General features: G+C 39.8%; 1 protein-coding gene across 1 annotated transcript in view; it reads right to left on the bottom strand.

The window, feature by feature from the left end:
- Positions 1-5,854: 5,854 nt before the first annotated feature.
- The window catches only part of WDR1 (WD repeat domain 1), an 80,959-nt gene continuing 64,389 nt past the window's right edge, over positions 5,855-22,424 (bottom strand). Inside the window, exons 14-15 of the mRNA XM_053704139.1 lie at positions 15,625-15,769; positions 5,855-8,322 (exon numbers count right to left, since the gene is read on the bottom strand). Of these exons, the coding sequence (XP_053560114.1) occupies positions 8,213-8,322; positions 15,625-15,769 (255 nt within the window). The 3' untranslated portion in view covers positions 5,855-8,212. The remainder of the gene's footprint in view (positions 8,323-15,624; positions 15,770-22,424) is intronic.

Raw genomic sequence — 22,424 nt, 5'->3', positions numbered from 1 at the left:
GACGTAAATTGGAAAGTTGTTTAAAATTGTATGCTCTGCCTGAATAATTAATATCTAATTATGACTTTACTGTTCCTTTTAAATGGGAGGCCATCAGATCTATGTCCGTTAGAACCAATTTGATCACTAATTGATCGAAGAAAAGGTCCTGATGAAGAGACCATGCTCCTGGATGGACTGACGGCTAAGGTAATCCGCTTCACAATTGTTCACTACTGGAATGTGAACTGCTAACAGAGAGCTTTGATTCCTCTCTGCCCAAGACAGAATTTGGGCCACTTCCTGCATAGCCAGTGGACTGTAGGTACCCAAATTGATGATTTATGTAGACCACCACCAATATTATCCGACTTGAAATGGATAAACTTTTCCTCTTAAGAGAACTGCATCTGAAGCCGCAAACATAAGGCCCACTTCCTCCATGCATTGAGCTACTGATGGAAATGAAGCACGTTGAAGGGACAGACACACATTAGGACAGAATCTATGATGACTTCTAGAAAGGACACCCTTGTAGCTGGAGATAAAGAGCTCTTTGGAACATTGATTCTCCAACCATGGTCTTGGAGGAAAGATAGTAGCCTTTGGGTATGAGCAATAGCTAGAGGCTGGGAAGGCGCCCGCACTAGGATATCGTCCAAATAAGGGGACATTGGAATACCCTGAGCTCTGATCACCATCAACAACGCTCCTAGCACCCTTGTGAGGATGCAAGGAGCTGTAGCTAGACTAAATGGAAAAGTGACAAAACTGGTAGTGTTTGTCTAGGAAGCCAAACCATAGGAATTGATGGTGATCATTGTGGATAGGGATGTGCAGGAATGCATCCTTGAGGTCTATAGTAGACATGAATTGACCCTGTTGGATTAAGGGTCAAATTGTGCAAATTGTTTCCATTTTGAAAGTGGGGACCCTGACAAACTTGTTTAGGGTTTTCAAATCTAAAATCGGTGTGAAAATCCCTTCCTTCTTTTGGACAATGAAGAGACTAGAGTAAACTTCTTGACCCTGTTGGGACACGGGTATTAGGATAACTACTCCAATATCCTCTAAATCCTGAATACATTGCATATAGGCAGCCACCTTTGTGGAGGCCTTCTAAGGTAAATCATAGGTTTTGTTCCTCAGGAGATTAGATTTCTTAGAAGGAGCTTTGAAAATATTTAACAGATGTACAGGCTTTTTTTCAGCAGATTTTTCCTAAGAAGTGACCAGAGTTCTCAGTACCTCATGCAACAAGGTGCGGATATTTTCCACTTTAAATCTGAAAGCATTGGGAGATTTTGAGGTTGAGGGTAGGAGATTGTATTGGTCACATCAAGAGTGAGGTAAATCCCCAGATTTGAGTTTACGCTTACTTGGCTTGGGGATAGCCCCTTTAGCCATGGCCCTGTGTAAATTATATTTAATCTCAGGAGTAAAGTCTGTAGAGGCTACCTAAGTAATATATTAATATTTATTGTACCAAAATACCATCAGATATATGTAGAAATATGTTTTTATGAATAAATAGAGCATATTCTTTCATGTGAAGAACATTGGAATGTGAAATAGTCATATTTTCAAATCAGGTTAGCACAAACAAGAATATACGATTAAGTTTGCGCGAGAGTGGGGTGTTTTTTGCCACTTTTCTTTCTCCATTAACTTCTATGAAGTGAATGTGCATGCGGTATTAGAACTTTGGCTTTTTGCGCTTGTCGGGTTAGTGCAAGAGTGAAAAATTTACTTTCAACTCGTAATATGAGTGCAACTCGACAAGCGCAAAAAGCTTACTTCTAGCAGTTAATGATCAAGCGGAAGTGTTAATTTACTCTCCACTGGTAATCTGGCCCATATACTGATAAAATAGAATGGTAGAGAGCCCTTTACACTAGCCAATTTACACCCCTGACACCTGCTACGTGTATCAAGGTTAAGGTAATATCAGGCCCTATAATTAACTTACTGACAAAATGCCCCCAAAATGACCTTGTGGCAGCTCCAGCTTGGGTACTCAAACCCCTCCAGTGACAGGATCCAAATTGAGGCTGTTTTCAGGTTTTTTTTTTAAAAAAAAAAAGGCTGACAGATGCTTTGAAAGCTGTTCCCTCCCCAGTTGCAGCTTCGGAGTGAGAAAAAGACTGCAAAGGGGGCGGTGCTACCGCCCAGAACAATGCCATTGGTTCAGAGAGGCTAAAAAAAGGCTTAAGATTTAGTGAAGAAAACATACCCCAAAAACATTCGCTGCATAGGCTAACTGGATGGTCATGCCCCTATTGTTTTTTAAATGTTAAAAAAGGGGTCCTAGGGCTGCCAAAGGGTCCACACAGGGTGTAAATGGTCTACAAATGCCTAATAAGTAACGTAGGACAGTTTGATTACTGTTTTCGGCAAACAGGTGTGTCAGAGAGATGCTATGCTGCACCTTTGTCAGGGTACCTTCTATTAGCCTGTGGGCTGTGTCTGTGTTAAGTGGTTTACCTGAAGTTGCACCTCTCCACCAGCTTACCAGTCACCAAACTGTAGCGGTATCCAGTAGAGAGCCCATCCAATGCCTTATACAGGTACAGCAGTGGATTTTTTAGGAAATACTGTTATCACAGAGGGGGAGGCTAAGGTACACATCCCTGCATGCCTGAGGTTAGTAATGGCTTATAGTGTTCCTATATCCCTGCATCATTCAGCTTGCTGGAAATGTCACCTGTCTTCATTGTGAATATGTCCCAGGGATAAAGGGTCTCACATTGATCTGAGCTCTTAAATATCAATCCATAAGCAAGTAAGCTGGAACACCTCTATTCTTGTCCATCTTCTGGGAGGCCAAGAATGAAAACTAAGGAGAGACAAGAGGTGGGAGGGAATTTAAGCTTCAGTGGGTTCTTGGCCTCCGCCTAGTGTCTATATCCCACATGTTATGGAGCCCTATGGACTATCATCTTTATTTGAAAGAAAAGGCTTGTGCCTTAACAGAGTTGTTTGAGAGATGGGACAGAAGAAACCTTCCTCTGGGAAGCCTTGATATGAAGCCCATTCTTTACCCTTGATAAATTGTGTTTAGCACTTAAAGGGACAGTCTACACCAGAATTTTTATTGTTTAAAAAGATAGATAATCCCTTTGTTACCCATTCCCCAGTTTTGCATAACCAACATTGTTATATAAATATATTTTTTTACCTCGGTGATTACCTTGTATCTAAGCCTCTGCAGACTGCCCCCTTATCTCAGTGCTTGTGACAGACATGCAGTTTAGCCAATCAGTGCAGACTCCTCAATAACTCCATGGGAGTGAGCACAATGTTATCTATATGAAACACATGAACTAGTACTGTCTAACTGTGAAAAACTTTCAAAATGCTCTGCTAAGAGACTGTTTTCAACGGTTTAGAAATCAGTTTGAGCCTACCTCGGTTTAGCTTTTGAAAAATACCACCAAGGGAACAAAGCAAATTTAATGATAAAAATCAATTGGAAAGTTGTTTAAAATGTCATGCCCTATCTGATTTATAAGAGTTTAATTTTGACTAGACTGTCCCTTTAAGGATCCTGTACATATTGTGACCAGGCCTTCTGATCTGGAAAAATCCTGTTTTTGTGAAGAGGAGGATGACCTTTTATTTATTTTTGAAACCAAGTCAACTTACCATGATTTGAGCAACATCTTCTGGTCAAAACCAGATAACACCATATTTTTGTCATTGAGTCTAATAATGGCAACAATAGAATATATATATATATATTTTTTTTTTTAAATTGCTGATCTAAGCAAGACAGATAGCTCATTGTGCTAATGCACTGTTACAGAGATCTGTGGCAACCCAAGGGTTGCAGGTTCGATCCCGGCAAGGCTCCACTCAGCCGAGGTCAGTAAAATGCCTGCTAATAATACCACCAGTTATCAGTGCCGCAAATCGATAAAGTTTTAGCTTGTGCGCTATACAAGTATCCAATTATTATTATCTAAGAAGTTTCAAAACATTGTTGAAATTCTTTATCAATAGAACCATCTGAAATCTGATCCGTTAAATTATCACACCAAAGAGTAGAAGCTGCAGTCACACAAGCAATACCGATTGCTGGCCTAAACAAATAGCCTGCTTGAAGAAAACCCTTATGTGGAAAGGCTAATTTTCTGTCCATATGGTCTTTATAAGTAGTACTAGCTTCCAAAGGGATATTAGTGCATGTTACTAAGGTGGAGATAGAGCCATCTACCTTTGGGATAGTTTCCCAAGGCTCTACTATCTATCCGTTGGTAAAGGAAACAAAATCTTAACACCTGACAAAGAACGGAATGTAGACGAGCACAGCAGTAACAGATCAGGAGCATTATCAAAGAGGCTTTTAGAGCGGTGGGGAAAAAATTAACTACCGTGCTGCCAGAGAAAATGCATCACCTTAGGAAACATTGGCAATGACGTAGGGTACTAACCTGGTATTTACAACTGTGTAGGGGAAACCGGCTCGCTATCAAGTGCATAAACTATACTAAATTGTTAAACTAATAGCGTAGCTGAATGACAGGGAGCATGTACACTTTAACCTGAAGCAAAAAAATAAATAAAAATTTACACACTTGTAAGAAGAAGAAAAAAAAAAAGTTTATTCAATAATGAGGCCCTTACTATCCCCCTCATAGTCTCCAAGGACAATAAAACAAATCCAGTCTAGCGTGAACGTGGTAATGTCTGCAATAAGTTAAGTACACTGGCTATGTAAAATGACAAATGTACCTACTAATAACCTGTGAGCTATGTGAGTGCATATGTAATTAGACTTAACTGACACGCACTTACTTTACTGTGCTTACCAGCTGCAGAAAACCTGCTTCCAGTAGATTGCTGTAATGTGCTCCGCACTGGATGAGCTGAGTATTTAAGTGAAGATTATATTGAAGACTCAACAGGAGGAGGGCTAAAGGGACTGGTTCCTGAGACACCTGTGGCAGGCTTATAACTAACTCCTCACTGGAAGGATCCCTTTCAATTAAGAATTCTTCACCTTTCTCCTGGAAGGCAAAAAATAGACTGGCATACCAGTGCGGTGGGTGGGATGAAATGATCTTGGAGGTTTTGGGAATACTTGCCTCCTCCTATTGGCCAGGAGTTGAATCACAGGAGTATTGGATCATGGACTTGCCTTATGAAAGAAATCAGGCTGTTCACTCATCACATCAAACAGGATGTGTTGTTGCCCTTGTACACAAACATATCTACCGAAATCAGAGATCTAAAAGAATCAACACTCTAGTCCAGTAGAACCTAGACCAGTGTTTCTTTATGTGATGCAAAAAGTGGTGAAAATGTAACACAAAGCAACTCCAGAGAGTAAGCTTCTATTTAAGCTAAGCTGCAATATCCCCTTTTCTGTTGCCAAAGCATTGAGTTCCTTGGGTATTCAAACACCCTTCTTAAGGTGCAGTGTGTGCATGATGCTCTGACATCTTACTCCCAAGAGTACTAATGTAGCCACATGCCTTTGAATCTGTGCTTTTTAATAAGGAAACAAAAAAACACACAATCAGAATGGATGTATTGATGTAACAGAGCAAACATTACATTTCCCCAGAGTAAAATGTACATGAGATGAAACAGGTGCCCAGAAATGTAGGTTAAAATCAAATCTGTTCATAAACCTGTTCTGGAGGGAGGAGAAGAAATACTGCAGGAAAGCAAAGATGACCCTTATAAAACCTCTGTGTTATTTCACTTTTAGTATCTATCAACCTAGAATAAAGCCCTCATCTTATTGGTGAATGGGTTTACTTTAAGCCCACTAAATTCAATGGACTGGATATGAAATGAACAAACACAACAAATAACCTTCAGAGTAGAAGCCACTTACATGCAAAGAAAAAAGAAGCGATCATTAGGCTTTATTAGGATGTAGAAAATGTGATTTTATTGTCATGTTTTAAATAGCAATTGCCACAATGATTGGACAATCAACATGAAATGGCTGCTTACATTTCCCATGACAGACTCTGGTGGTCACTTTAGGAGTGGTAGTAGATAGATATCTTTATAAGCAGTTACTACTGACCTTATGTCTTTCAACTGATTAATCTGGGCTATATTAATGCCATTTTCCTGGTGTTACAAAAATATCCTTATCCTTTAGAAGAAGAAAAAAAAAAAGCACCACTAATGTTCTTGAAGTTAATACAAAAATCTTTCAAATCATACAGTACTTTTAAAAAAGGCATACATCATAATGGGCATTCTTAAAAAGGACATAAAAGTGAACAAATATGAAAAAATATATGTATATTACCTGCGTAAATGCAATAGGTAACAAAAATATAACTGAACCCACTTTACATTTCTTCCTAAGGTACAATAGCTCAGTGCATGAAAAGCATACATACATACTGCAGTAACCCCTATGCACAGTGCCATCACAAGCATGCTTGTTGGCACTCACAAAGCCTAAAACTCTGTGCATGGTGTTCTATGCAGCTTGCCCAATTTATTTGTTTATGGCAGAGGTGTGGGCTCCTTTAGCAAAGAATATGAAGCAGATTTCAGAAATGTGGTTGTTTTTTTAAGACGCAGATTGCATTTACTTATGTAATAGTATATTTGTCATTTTTGTCATTTGCATCTATGTCCCATTAAATTTAGAATAAATTACAAATGCTATATAGAAAATAAACTATTAAAAAAAACATGCATCAGTGATGTTCTAAAACATTTACACTTGCCCGGTTTGCAACGTGCATTATTGTACTTGGAGCCGATGCATGCAATAGTTTTGCTTTTAGATTTATAGAAAGCTATGTTTTAAAAATATATTTTTCACTGCATTTTATGTTTCAAAATATATGATCATGCAGACAAATTTAAAAGGGACTTTATATTAAATAAAAAAAAAAAACTATACAAAGAGAGAACTTTTTTTAAATAACTTTCCTTATAACACTTCACTTATTGCAATTTTTTTAAAAAAAAAAAAAGACTATTTATTTTATGATTCTGATAGAATATGCAATTTTAAACAACATTCCAATATACTTCTATTATCAAATTTGCTTCATTCTTATGATATCATTTATTGAAGGAGCAGCAATGCACTACTGGGCGCTAACTGAACACATCAGGTGAGCCAATGACAAGGGGCATATATGGCAGCCACCAATCACCAGCTAGCTCCCACTAGTGCATTGCGGCTTCTAAGCATATGTACATGTGCTTTTCAACAAAGGATACCAAAAGAACAAAGCAAATGAGCCAACATAAGTAAATTGGTAAGTTGTTTAAAATCAAATGAGCTACCTTTATCATGAAAGTTTAAATTTCGACTTTACTGTCCCTTTAAAGCAAAGATTTATGGGGGGGGGGGGAGAGAATGCCCCCTTGCAAACTGCACATAAGATCAAGACTGTCACCTAGCAGATTTCTACAATGTGTGTTCTTATACGCAGGGGGCGTATCTTTTTATTTTTTTTTTATAAATAACGTCCCTTTAATTTGTATTGGAACTGTCACATACATTTCAAATGCCAAAAGCGCCAGCAAAGCTTTATTTAAAGTACTGGGACTGTAATTCACAATGTAACAACTTTGGGGGGGGGGGGGGGGGGGGAAAGCACTTGTTGAGAAAGGCATACATTTTCCAAAGTCACTAGGTCAACAATATTTAATTGAGATGCACGATTGTGGTTACAAAATGTACATATAAAAAAGCACAGTAAGCCAACAAGTCACTACATTAGAAATCCTAATATCAACACCAGAAATGAATCACAAAACTGGACTGGAAATGCATTAAAAATGTATATTAGATTTGAGGCAACGCTTTTTTAGGTCATTTACGAACAGGAAGAGTGACAGTAGCTGCACACTAAGATTTGTTTAATCATTATGGTTAATTTCACCAAACAATGTGGGTACAAATCTATTCTGTAAAATGAAAACAAGGTGTTTCTGAAGCGGTTATATGACCTAACAGTATTGTAAGATTCCAAGTCAATCTCCCTGTGAACGGTATTTTGCAGTTGCCTCTGGAATGTCGATCACAAAGTGTTACAAGAATGGGCTTTTCAAGTGCAAGCGTTCACTGACTAAAGCTTTTCAGACATTAATTATAGATAGATACCACCTTGTAAAGAATGAGAGAAGAAGTGGCACGAAACCAAGAGGATATGACAAATAAAGATTTCTTTTTTTTTATTATTTCCAATGCAGTAGTTCTTTCCATTCCCTGATAAACATACTCATAAATTATATATGCTCATTTGAAGGTGATTGTCCACTGTTTCACACATGCATCATGGGATACGGTGGCCAATGTGCGCTCATCCAGCCAGGCCAAGCTGCTAACATGGTGTAGCCTGTGTGTATCTATAAAGAAAAAAAAAAGTTATTTAGAAGAGCTAAAGAAGAAAAAAAAAAAAAAAGTGTAATTTATTAACCCATATCTGAGCACAGACGTGTAAAATGTTACATCTATATTGATTATACAGAGAAAAAAAAATACAAAAAAAAAAAAAATATATAGTGACAATGTAAGAAAAGTGGATATAGAGATATATATAGAGATATATATAGAGATATATATAGAGATATATATAGAGATATATATAGAGATATATATAGAGATATATATAGAGATATATATAGAGATATATATAGAGATATATATAGAGATATATATAGAGATATATATAGAGAGATATATAGAGAGATATATAGAGAGATATATAGAGAGATATATATACACACACACATACATACATACACACACCTCTCTATAACATAATTGTGGGAGTCATAAATATATTTAACTTCACCATGCATCCATTCCCAAGTGATTTCACAATACTTATCCTATTTGATTGATTTGCATGATGGGGGCAAAGACACTGAGTGTTTCAAAATAATACAAAAATACTTTACTTTGATTTATTAGCACATAAAATGCTAGATTACAAGTGGAGAGCAAAAAGAAAATTTATGCTTACATGATAAATTTACAGGTGAAACTTGAAAAATTAGAATATCGTGCAAAAGTTCATTTATTTCACTAATGCAACCTAAAAGGTGAAACTAATTTATGAGATAGACTCATTACATGCAAAGCAAGATAGTTCAAGCCGTGATTTGTCATAATTGTGCCGATTATGGCTTACAGCTCATGAAAACCCCAAATCCACAATCTCAGAAAATTAGAATATTACATGCAATCAATAAAACAAGGATTGTACATACAGTAGAACAATATCGGACCTCTGAAAAGTATAAGCATGCATACTGTATGTACTCAGTACTTGGGTTGGGCACCTTTTGCAGCAATTACTGCCTCAATGTGGCGTGGCATGGAAGCAATCAGCCTGTGGCACTGCTGAGGTGTTATGGAAGACCAGGATGCTTCAATAGCGGCCTTCAGCTCTTCTGCATTGTTCGGTCTCATGTCTCATCTTTCTCTTGGCAATGCCCCATAGATTCTCTATGGGGGTTCAGGTCAGGCGAGTTTGCTGGCCAACCAAGCACAGTAATCCCTCGGTCATTGAACCAGGTTTTGGTGCTTTTGGCAGTGTGGGCAGGTGCCAAGTCCTGCTGGAAAATTAAGTCAGCATCCTCATAGAGCTAGTCTGCGGAAGGAAGCATGAAGTGCTCTAAAATCTTCTGGTAGACGACTGCATTAAACCTGGACTTAATGAAGCACAGTGGACCAACACCAGCAGATGACATGGCTCCCCAAATCAACACAGACTGTGGAAACTTCACACTGGACTTCAAGCATCTTGCAGTGTGTGCCTCTCCATTCTTCCTCCATACTCTGGGTCCTTGGTTTCCAAATGAGATGTAAAATTTGCTCTCATCAGAAAAGAGGACTTTGGACCACTGAGCAAAAGACCAGGTCTGTTTTTCTTTTGCCCAGGTAAGACGCTTCTGACGTTGTTTGTTGTTCAGGAGTGGCTTCACAAAAGGAATACGACATTTGAAGCCCATGTCCAGGATCCGTCTGTGTGTGGTGGCTCTTGATGCACTGACTCCAGCCTCAGTCCACTCCTTGTGAAACTCCAACACTTTTGAATGGCCTTTTCCTGACAATCCTCTCCAGGCTGCGGTCATCCCTGCTGCTTGTGCACCTTTTTCTTCCACACTTTTCCCTTCTACATAACTTTCTATTTATGTGCTTTGATACAGCACTTTGGGAACATCCAACTTCTTTTGCAATTACCTTTTGAGGCTTTCCCTCCTTATGGAGGGTGTCAATGATGGTTTTCTGCACAGCTGTCAGGTCAGCAGTTTTTCCCATGATTGTGATTCCTACTGAACCAGAATGAGAGACCATTTAAAGGCTCAGGAACCCTTTGCAGGTGTTATGGCTTAATTAGCTGATGGGACACTTTGAGCCTAGAATATTGCACCAAATCACGGCTTGAACTATCTTGCTTTGCATGTAATGAGTCTCTCATATATATTAGTTTCACCTTTTAGGTTGCATTAACTTTTGCACGATATTCAAATTTTTCGAGTTTCACCTGTATTTCTTTTTTGACACGATGAGTCTACGGATCATCTAATTACTATTGGGAATTCAGAGCACAACAGCAAAGCTGTTAAATATCACCTCCCTTCCCTCCCACCCCAGTCATTCAACCGAAGTAAAGGAGAGAAAAGAAGCAACAAGGTGCAGAGGTGTCTGAAGTTTATAATAAACTATCAACCTGTCTATAGAACAGGGTGGGCAGAGGACTCATTGTGTCAAAAAAGAAATACATTTATCATGTATGCAGAAATTCTCTTTTCTTTTTAATGACATGAGGAGTCCACGGATCATCTAATTACTATTGGGAATCAATACCCAAGCTAGAGTACACAGATAAGGGAGGGACAAGACAGGGAACCTAAACGGAAGGCACCACTGCTTGAAGAACCTTTCTCCCAAAAGCGGCCTCAGCCGAGGCAAAAGTGTCAAATTTGTAGAATTTTTAAAACGTGTGAAGAGAGGACCAAGTTGCAGCCTTGCAAATCTGTTCCACAAAAGCTTCATTATTGAATGCCCATGAGGAAGCAACAGCTCGCGTGGAATGAGCCGTAACTTTCTGGAGGTTGCTGTCCAGCAGTTTCATAGGCAAAACGTATGATACTCTTCAGCCACAAGGAAAGAAGTAGCCATAGCTTTCTGTCCCTTAGGTTCTCCGAGAAAACTACAAACAAGGCAGAAGACTGACGAAAATCCTTAGTCGCCTGTAAATAAAATTTAAGTGCATGTACCACGTCTAGATTGTGCAGAAGTCGTTCCTTCTGAGAAGGATTAGGACATAGAGGAACAACAATCTCCAGATTAATGTTCCAGTCAGAAACTACTTTAGGGAGAAACCTTAACTTGGTACGTAAAACTACCTTATCTGAATAAAAAATAAGGTAAGGAGAGTCATACTGTAATGCAGAGAGCTCTGACACACTACGAGCAGATGAAATAGAAACAAGAAAGCAGTCAGCTTCAGAGAAACTGGATTTGGATGAAGGAAGGGCCCCTGACGGAAGTCTCCAAGGTGGAACAGTTGACATTTCCACCAGGTCTGCATACTAAATCCTGCGAGGCCAAGCCGGTGCAATGAGGATCACCAACGCCCTCTCCTGCTTCATTCGTGCAATGTCCCGAGGAAGAAGAGCAAACTGAGGAAATAGGTATGCAAGATTGAAATTCCAAGGTACCGCCAGTGCGTCTATCAGTACAGCCTGAGGGTCCCTTGATCTTGATCCGTACCTCGGAAGTTTGGCATTCTGTCGAGATGACATGAGATCCAATTCCGGCTGACCCCATTCAAGAATCAGGTTGGAAAACACTTCCAGATGGAGTCCGTCTCCCAGTTGTCCACCCCTGGGATGTTGAACGCCAACAGACAGCAATTGTGGGTCTCCGCCCACCGAATTATCTTGGCTACTTCTGTCATGGCTAAGGAACGCCGCGTTCCTCCCTGATGATGTAAGCCACTGAAGTTATGTTGTCCGACTGGAATCTGAAGAACTGCGCTGAAGCTGAGGCCAGGCCAGAAGAGCATTGAAGATTGCTCTCAGCTGCAGCATATTTATGGGCAGAACAGACTCAGAGTCCAAGTTCCCTGAGCCTTTAGAGAGCCCCAGACTGCTCCCCATCCCATAAGGCTGGCGTCTGTTGTCACAATCACCCAAGAGGGTCTGCGAAAGCAGGTTCCCTGGGAGAGGTGATCCTGAGGCAACCACCAAAGAAGAGAATCCCTTGTCTCCTGCTCCAGCTGTATTCGTGGAGACAAATCCGCATAATCTCCGTTCCATGTCTTACTGCAGAGGTCTGAGGTGGAAACGAGCGAACAGGATGATGTCCATTGAGCCACCATCAGCCCGATTACCACCATGCACTGACCCACTGATGGCCAAGGAGCGAATTGAAGCGCTAGGCAAGAATTGAAAACCTTTGATTTCCTGACTTCTGTCAGAAAAAATCTTCAATGATAGAGAATCTATTATGGTTCCCAAGAAAGTTACTCTTGTATTTGGAACTAAGGAACTCTTTTCCAAATTTACCTTCCATCCGTGAGATCATAGGAAGGATAACAACATTTCCGTGTGGGGCCTTGCTTGTTGAAAGGATGGTGCCTGGACCAAGATGTCGTCCAGATAGGGCACCACTGCAATGCCCCGTAATCGGAGCACCGCCAACAGAGATTCCAGAACATTGAGAAAATTATGGGAGCTGTGGCAAGGCCGAAAGAAAGAGCCACGAATTAGAAGTGTTTGTCTAGAAATGCAAACCTTAGAAACTTGTGGTGATCCTGGTGAATAGGAACATGCAGGTATGCGTCCTTTAAATCCACCCTTGTCATAAATTGACCCTCTTGGACCAAAGGAAGAATGGAACGAATAGTTTCCATCTTGAAGGACGGTACTCTGAGGAATTTGTTTAGACTCAAGATCTAAAATTGGTCTGAAGGTTTCCTCCTTTTTGGGAACCACGAACAGATTGGAATAAAACCCCAGACCCCATTCCTGCATCAGAACAGGAACTATCACTCCCAGGTCGGAGAGGTCCCGTACACAATGCAAGAATGCCTCTCTTTTTGTTTGGTCTACAGATAATCTTGAAAGCAGAAACCTGCCTCTGGGAGGAAAATTTTTTAACTCCAGTTTTTATTCCTAGGACACTATGTCCACTGCCCAGGGATCCTGAACATCTCAAACCCAATCCTGAGCAAAGAAGGAAAGCATCCCTACAAGATACCGTCCTGGATCGGGGCAGGCCTTTCATGCTGTCTTTGATTCAATAGCAGGTTTTTTGGATTGTTTTACCTTGTTCCAAGACTGATTGGGTCTCCAGGAAGGTTTAGACTGATCTTGCATGGAAGAGGAAGAATTTCCACGGAAATTTCGAAAGGAACGAAAATTACTCCGACGTCCCTTTTGCTTGTTTCTCTTATCCTGAGGGAGAAGATGACCCTTTCCTCCCGTAATATCAGAGATTATTTCCGTCAAACCCGGTCCAAACAAGGTATTTCCTTTGTAAGGAATCGCTAAAAGTTTAAACTTAGACACATCCGCAGACCAAGGTTTTAACCATAAGGCTCTGCGGGCTAGTACAGCAAATCCTGAAATCTTTGCTCCCAGTTTGATAACCTGAAGGGAAGCATCAGTAATAAAGGAATTAGCCAACTTAAGGGCTTTTATCCTATCCTGGATCTCATCAAGGGGAGTGTCTGTCCTGATAACATCAGACAACGCATCAAACCAATATGCCGCCACACTAGTGACGGTAGCAATGTACCCAGCAGGTTGCCATTGTAAACCTTGGTGTACATACATCTTCTTGAGTAACCCCTCTAATTTTTTGTCCATAGGATCTTTAAAGGCACAACTATCCAGAGTGGAAACAGCTCCTTCCACCTTGGGTACTGTTTGCCAAGCCTCCATGATAGGGTCCCCTATGGGAAACATCTTTTTAAATATAAGAGATGGAGAAAAAGGGATACCCGGTCTCTCCCATTCCTTAGCAATGATCTCAGAAGCTCGGTCTGGTACTGGAAAAACCTCTACCGAGGAAGGTACATCAAAATATTTGTTTAGTTTACTGGATTTCTTAGGATTAACTACGACCATAGTGTCGCTGTCATCCAATGTAGCTAAAACCTCCGTGAGTAACAGACGGAGGAGGTGTTCTAGCTTAAACCTGAAAGATACAACTTCAGTATCAGCAGGAGGAATTACACTGTCAGAATCTGAGATTTCACCCTTAGATGCTACCGAAGTATTATTTATATATTTATGAGCAAATATGTGTATATATATATATATATATATATATATATATATATATATATATATATATATATATATATATATATATATATATATATATATATATATATATATATATATATATATATATATATATACATACATACACACACACATTAACATATATATGTATGTAAGCATATACATTTACAAGTAACACATAGTTCCCATAGACCGCAATGCAAAGGCGCTATTCAGCAAGTTGTTTTTTTCTAACACCCTACAGCCGCCAACTTTAGCCCCCAAAAACTGCTAAATGCAGTTATTTAAAAAATAAAAAATAAAGATGCTAGAGATCCGATCACTGGTTAATTTTAGAAGCGCTAATTGCTACCGCAAGCTTACGGCAGCAAATAACCAGCCACTTGTAATGGCTGGTTATTTATCACGTGCCCGCAAATGGGCAAGCGCGCAATAAATTAGCACTCCACTTGTAATCTAGGCCAAAGTGTCTAAATTTAATGCCTCTCAACCATAAATCTGTTTAGACATATGTAACAGAAATTAAGTGATACAAACCTTATGAAATAAAGGAGCAAGCCAAAACAAAATATGAGACAATTTGTCCAAAAAAAGAAAAAAAAAAAAAAAAGTACCAAAAACAGTAGGAAATACTGGATACACCTTACAAGAGAAAATAACTTTTACATGTAGGATTCAAATACATCAGTCTAACAATATTAAAATATTGAAAATTACTAAGTAATAACAAAAAAAAGTAAAAACCTAAGCCAGTTTGACTAATCTGAATTTACAAAGCCAAAAACAGATTACTGCAACTCCTCACACCCCTTCAACAAATCCTAACATTCTCAATACCCCTTACCTGCTCTATACAACACTGCTCTTAATGCACCTCTAGATACAACATTCTTAATATTGTACAGCTTATAGTGTATTGCTCCATAATATTCCATAACAAACCTGTACTATTTCCTTTAAATTATTTTATTAGAAGCCAATAGTCTACCCTATGAGCTCCACAGGGACTATTTGGTACATAATGATATAGTGTCACCGTCTATGCTAGATCCAGGCTGATCTTTGGATGGTCATGAACATAGTATCTCTCTCACTCATGCAATCAGTGGGAGTGGAAGCGCTGTGCAAAAAAACAGTTTTAGCTTTACATAATATCAGGTTCAATTTGTTTTGCCCTCTAACAAAATGAATGACAAAATGGATTTGTACAAAGTTTTTTGCTTTTTTTAATCAAGCTTTATTTATAAATCAGAAAAAGCTACAAAAGTGATAGGGGAAAAAAAGCACATTGGTAATACACAGATTAATTAGACTGTCCTGAGACAAAAAACATAAATATCAATACAAATGACTAATGAATCATTAATACAAATAACTTACCTGGCATCTTAAGTCTTTCATCTGGATCACTCAGAGTCCATACAAACACCATCATATCCATTCCGCCACTGGCAAAGTGCTCATTGTCCGGCGACCAGGCTACACAAACCACTTTTGCATGATGTCCATAGTAACTGTTTTGTTCCTATTAAAGAAAAAAAAATAATCTAAAAAGCTCGTCTAGTGTCAATAGAAATCAATAGAAATTATACAAGTTCAGATTATTACAACATTCCATCCTATACCAAAAGGAAAATACTATTTTCTCACATGCTTTGATCTCAGTTGGTAAAGTGGAAAAACCCCCACTAAAGTGCAACATTCAAGAGGTTTTGCATGTTCTAAAATACATTTTTTCCACTAAATAAGGAGAAAAAACAAACAAAAACTTTACTCCCTCGCATGCCTCTTCACAGCAGTCTATTACATGCCTCAATACAACAACACAGGTCTTACTGGAAGTACAGGCATACCCCGCTTTACGGACCTTCACTTTACGGACACTCGCGAGTACGTACATAGCTATTACGGACCCTCTCTTTACGGACACTCGCGAGAACGGACAAACCCGCCCCTGCGCACATGAAACAGTTAGTCTCTATGGTTCAGGAAGAGGTTGCCGCGCGCCAGGAAGATGTTGCTGCGCACCAGGAAGAGGTGGGGTTTCCGCTCACTGTGTAGAAGCTGCGCACTTGGCAAGTGAAGTTAAAAAGTGAATCGTGTATAGAAGATTCCTGCACCCAAATTGCTATTTTATTCCTGCCATAATACTGTACTGCACTGAAACCACTACTGTACATAGAACTTTGGGGAACATATACTGTATACAGTACACGTACAGTACTGATTGTAACACGCTTGGCACACACTGTGTATAGAAGATTCCTGCACCCAAATTGCTATTTTATTCCTGCCATAATACTGCACTGTACCACTACTTGTACATAGAACTTTGGGGAACATATACTGTATACAGTACACGTACAGTACTGATTGTAACACGCTTGGCACCTAGAGCTGATAATGGCAGATAAAAAGAAATGCCGTAAATCTATTACCTTGGATATGAAGCTTAAAATTATTAGATTGTATGATGAAGGTGTAATTCAAGCTGAAATAGGCCGAAAGCTAGGCTTCACTAGGACCACAATTAACACAGTCATGAAGAACAGAGAAAAAATTGTTGCAGAAGTTAAAAGTGCTACACCTGTTAACACCACAACAATTCGAAAAAGGGATAGCATTGTTGCAGACATGGAGAGACTCCTAATACTTTGGATAGAAAATCAGACAACACGCCATGTTCCTGTAAACCAGGCAATTATACAAAGTAAAGCCTTAAGCTTATTCAATGACCTGAAGGCTAAGAAAGGTGAAGCAGCAAAGGATGCTGAATTTGTTGCAAGCCGTGGATGGTTTGATAGGTTTAAGAAGAGGTCTAATCTACATAACATCAAAGTACAAGGAGAGGCAGCTGCTGCAAATACTGAGGCTGCAGAAAGCTATCCAAGTGAATTTGCAAAAATTATTGAAGATGGAGGCTACTCCATGGATCAAATTTTTAATGTGGATGAGACTGGTCTATTCTGGAAGAAGATGCCTGCAAGAACCTTCATTGCAAGACAGGAAAAATCAATGCCAGGCTACAAGCCAGCTAAAGATAGAATAACCCTTCTGTTAGGTGGCAATGCTTCTGGTACCTTAAAGCTAAAGCCTTTGTTTATTTACCGTTTTCAAAATCCAAGAGCTTTGAAGAACTACGTTAAAACTAGACTTCCAGTGCATTGGAGGGCAAATAAAAAAGCATGGGTAACTGCAGCCCTTTTTGAGGATTGGTTTGACACCTGCTTTGTTCCAGAGGTGAAAGCTTATTGCAAAGACAATAATATCCCTTTCAAGATTTTGCTGCTTGTTGATAATGCTCCTGGACACCCTCGAACACTAGAAGAGCTCAACCCTAACATTAGAGTGGAATTCCTACCACCAAATACCACTTCATTACTGCAGCCCATGGATCAATGTGTCATAGCTGCCTTCAAGTTAAACTACTTAAAAAGAACATTCAGTAAGTGTATTGCAGCAATAGACAAAGAAGAAGGTGCAGGGCAAGAAGTCCTATCGAAATTCTGGAAAAGCTACAACATCTTGGATTGCATTAAAACTGTAAGAGATGCTTGGAATGACATAAAGGATACCACAATGAAAAGGGCCTGGAAAAAATTATGCCCACAGTTAGCTGATGATTCTGAAGGCGTTGATGATTCTGTAGCTAATGTTACTGAAAATATTGTAGAGATGGCAAGGCAGTTAGAGCTGGAAGTAGAGCCAGAAGATGTTGCTGAACTGCTTGCATCCCATACTGAGCCCCTCAGCAATGAAGATCTTCTAGAACTTGAAGAGGAGAGAGAAGAAGAAGAAGATGTGCAAAATGGGGTTGAGAACATTGAACAGCCTGAAGGCTTAACTTCAAAAATTCTCTTTCAAGCTTTCCGTCATCTTGATAGCGCCATGGCTCTTTTTGAAAAGCATGATAGGGACTTTGAAAGAAGCTTCACAGTCAATGGTAACATTTCAGGGGCTTATTCCTGTTACAAAGAAATCTACAGAGAAAAGAAGAAAGCTACACTTCAAACCTCCATAGAGACTTACTTTTCTAAAAGTCCATCAGCACGCAGATCATCATCATCGACAGACAGTCATTTGGATACCAGATCATCAACTGGCAGTCCATTTCCAGCTCTGGCATCACCACCCAGTCCTGCTCCTTCTCTTATTGCTACTTGTAGTACACCCAATTCGCCAGCAAGAAAGCGTCTCGCCTTTGAAGAGTTGACTTGTGAAACAGAAGATACCAGTATGACTTCATCCTTACTAGAATAAATGCTCATAGCTGATCCTAAGCTTAGAAAATGTTGTGTTTACAGTATTTTGCAATACAGTACAGTAAATATGTTCTCTTGTCCTAAGCTGATCCTAAGCTTAGAAAATGTTGTGTTTATTTTGCAATACTGTACAGTACAGTAAATATGTTCTCTTACCCTAAGCTGATCCTAAGCTTAGAAAATGTTGTGTTTATTTTGCAAAACTGTACAGTACAGTAATTATGTTCTCTTGTCCTAAGCTGACCCTAAGCTTAGAAAATGTCTTTATTTTTCAATACAGTACAGTAAATACTGTATGTTCTGTTGCCCTAAGCTGATCCTAAGCTTAGAATTTTTTTTGTTTATTTTGCAATAAATATTTTCTTTTGGCCTAACCTTATAGTATTGTGTTTATTTTAGTTATAAATGTATTATTTATATCAGTTATGCCTATAAATGACTATTATAATGAAGTACAAGCATTGAGAAGTGAAAAAAAAGTATTGCTTCACTTTAAGTACATTTTCGTTTTACATACATGCTCTGGTCCCATTGTGTACGTAAATGTGGGGTATGCCTGTATTTCTCTTCCCCTACCACACTACACAAAATTACAACACTTCATTGTCACCAACAGAAGGAGCTGTCACAATTTCCCCAAAAAAGTAATCAAATGTCATTTTTTTAAGTTTTGAACTATATTAAAATATTTTTGGCTAGACTTCCTTGAACTGATCGGCTTGTAAACAAATTAAAGGGATATTAAGCCCAACATTTTTCTCTCTTTCATGATTCAGATAGAGAATACAATTTTAAACAACATTACAATTTACTTCTATTATATAATTTGCTTTATTCTTTAGATATCCTTTATTGAAGAAATAGCAATGCACATGAGTGAGCCAATCACACGAGGCATCTATTTGCCACCACCAATCAGCAGCTACTGAGCCTATCTAGATATGCTTTTTCAGCAAAGGATATCAAAAGAATGAAGCAAATTAGATAATAGAAGTAAATTAGAAAATTGTTTAAAATTGCATGATCTTTCCAAATCATGAAAAAAAAAAAAACAAAAAAAAAAAAAAACATAATTTATGCAAGGACTTACCTGATAAATTCATTTCTTTCATATTAGCAAGAGTCCATGAGCTAGTGACGTATGGGATATACATTCCTACCAGGAGGGGCAAAGTTTCCCAAACCTCAAAATGCCTATAAATACACCCCTCACCACATCCACAATTCAGTTTAACGAATAGCCAAGAAGTGGGGTGATAAGAAAAAAGTGCGAAAGCATATAAAAACAGAATTTATGTTTACCTGATAAATTACTTTCTCCAACGGTGTGTCCGGTCCACGGCGTCATCCTTACTTGTGGGATATTCTCTTCCCCAACAGGAAATGGCAAAGAGCCCAGCAAAGCTGGTCACATGATCCCTCCTAGGCTCCGCCTACCCCAGTCATTCGACCGACGTTAAGGAGGAATATTTGCATAGGAGAAACCATATGATACCGTGGTGACTGTAGTTAAAGAAAATAAATTATCAGACCTGATTAAAAAAACCAGGGCGGGCCGTGGACCGGACACACCGTTGGAGAAAGTAATTTATCAGGTAAACATAAATTCTGTTTTCTCCAACATAGGTGTGTCCGGTCCACGGCGTCATCCTTACTTGTGGGAACCAATACCAAAGCTTTAGGACACGGATGAAGGGAGGGAGCAAATCAGGTCACCTAAATGGAAGGCACCACGGCTTGCAAAACCTTTCTCCCAAAAATAGCCTCAGAAGAAGCAAAAGTATCAAACTTGTAAAATTTGGTAAAAGTGTGCAGTGAAGACCAAGTCTCTGCCCTACATATCTGATCAACAGAAGCCTCGTTCTTGAAGGCCCATGTGGAAGCCACAGCCCTAGTAGAATGAGCTGTGATTCTTTCGGGAGGCTGCCGTCCGGCAGTCTCGTAAGCCAATCTGATGATGCTTTTAATCCAAAAAGAGAGAGAGGTAGAAGTTGCTTTTTGACCTCTCCTTTTACCGGAATAAACAACAAACAAGGAAGATGTTTGTCTAAAATCCTTTGTAGCATCTAAATAGAATTTTAGAGCGCGAACAACATCCAAGTTGTGCAACAAACGTTCCTTCTTCGAAACTGGTTTCGGACACAGAGAAGGTACGATAATCTCCTGGTTAATGTTTTTGTTAGAAACAACTTTTGGAAGAAAACCAGGTTTAGTACGTAAAACCACCTTATCTGCATGGAACACCAGATAAGGAGGAGAACACTGCAGAGCAGATAGTTCCGAAACTCTTCTAGCAGAAGAAATTGCAACCAAAAACAAAACTTTCCAAGATAATAACTTAATATCAACGGAATGTAAGGGTTCAAACGGAACCCCCTGAAGAACTGAAAGAACTAAGTTGAGACTCCAAGGAGGAGTCAAAGGTTTGTAAACAGGCTTGATTCTAACCAGAGCCTGAACAAAGGCTTGAACATCTGGCACAGCTGCCAGCTTTTTGTGAAGTAACACAGACAAGGCAGAAATCTGTCCCTTCAGGGAACTTGCAGATAATCCTTTTTCCAATCCTTCTTGAAGGAAGGATAGAATCTTAGGAATCTTAACCTTGTCCCAAGGGGAATCCTTTAGATTCACACCAACAGATATATTTTTTCCAATTTTGTGGTAAATCTTTCTAGTTACAGGCTTTCTGGCCTGAACAAGAGTATCGATAACAGAATCTGAGAACCCTCGCTTCGATAAGATCAAGCGTTCAATCTCCAAGCAGTCAGCTGGAGTGAAACCAGATTCGGATGTTCGAACGGACCTGAACAAGAAGGTCTCGTCTCAAAGGTAGCTTCCAAGGTGGAGCCGCTGACATATTCACCAGATCTGCATACCAAGTCCTGCGTGGCCACGCAGGAGCTATCAAGATCACCGACGCCCTCTCCTGATTGATCCTGGCTACCAGCCTGGGGATGAGAGGAAACGGCGGGAACACATAAGCTAGTTTGAAGGTCCAAGGTGCTACTAGTGCATCCACTAGAGCCGCCTTGGGATCCCTGGATCTGGACCCGTAGCAAGGAACTTTGAAGTTCTGACGAGAGGCCATCAGATCCATGTCTGGAATGCCCCACAGCTGAGTGACTTGGGCAAAGATTTCCGGATGGAGTTCCCACTCCCCCGGATGCAATGTCTGACGACTCAGAAAATCCGCTTCCCAATTTTCCACTCCTGGGATGTGGATAGCAGACAGGTGGCAGGAGTGAGACTCCGCCCATAGAATGATTTTGGTCACTTCTTCCATCGCTAGGGAACTCCTTGTTCCCCCCCTGATGGTTGATGTACGCAACAGTTGTCATGTTGTCTGATTGAAACCGTATGAACTTGGCCCTCGCTAGCTGAGGCCAAGCCTTGAGAGCATTGAATATCGCTCTCAGTTCCAGAATATTTATCGGTAGAAGAGATTCTTCCCGAGACCAAAGACCCTGAGCTTTCAGGGATCCCCAGACCGCGCCCCAGCCCATCAGGACTGGCGTCGGTCGTGACAATGACCCACTCTGGTCTGCGGAATGTCATCCCTTGTGACAGGTTGTCCAGGGACAGCCACCAACGGAGTGAGTCTCTGGTCCTCTGATTTACTTGTATCTTCGGAGACAAGTCTGTATAGTCCCCATTCCACTGACTGAGCATGCACAGTTGTAATGGTCTTAGATGAATGCGCGCAAAAGGAACTATGTCCATTGCCGCTACCATCAAACCTATCACTTCCATGCACTGCGCTATGGAAGGAAGAGGAACGGAATGAAGTATCCGACAAGAGTCTAGAAGTTTTGTTTTTCTGGCCTCTGTCAGAAAAATCCTCATTTCTAAGGAGTCTATTATTGTTCCCAAGAAGGGAACCCTTGTTGACGGAGATAGAGAACTCTTTTCCACGTTCAC

Source organism: Bombina bombina, chromosome 2, assembly GCF_027579735.1.
Source record: "Bombina bombina isolate aBomBom1 chromosome 2, aBomBom1.pri, whole genome shotgun sequence".
NCBI classification, from domain to species: domain Eukaryota; kingdom Metazoa; phylum Chordata; class Amphibia; order Anura; family Bombinatoridae; genus Bombina; species Bombina bombina.
The sequence above is the reverse complement of the archived record's forward strand: the minus strand, read 5'-3'. Positions and strand labels throughout refer to the sequence as shown.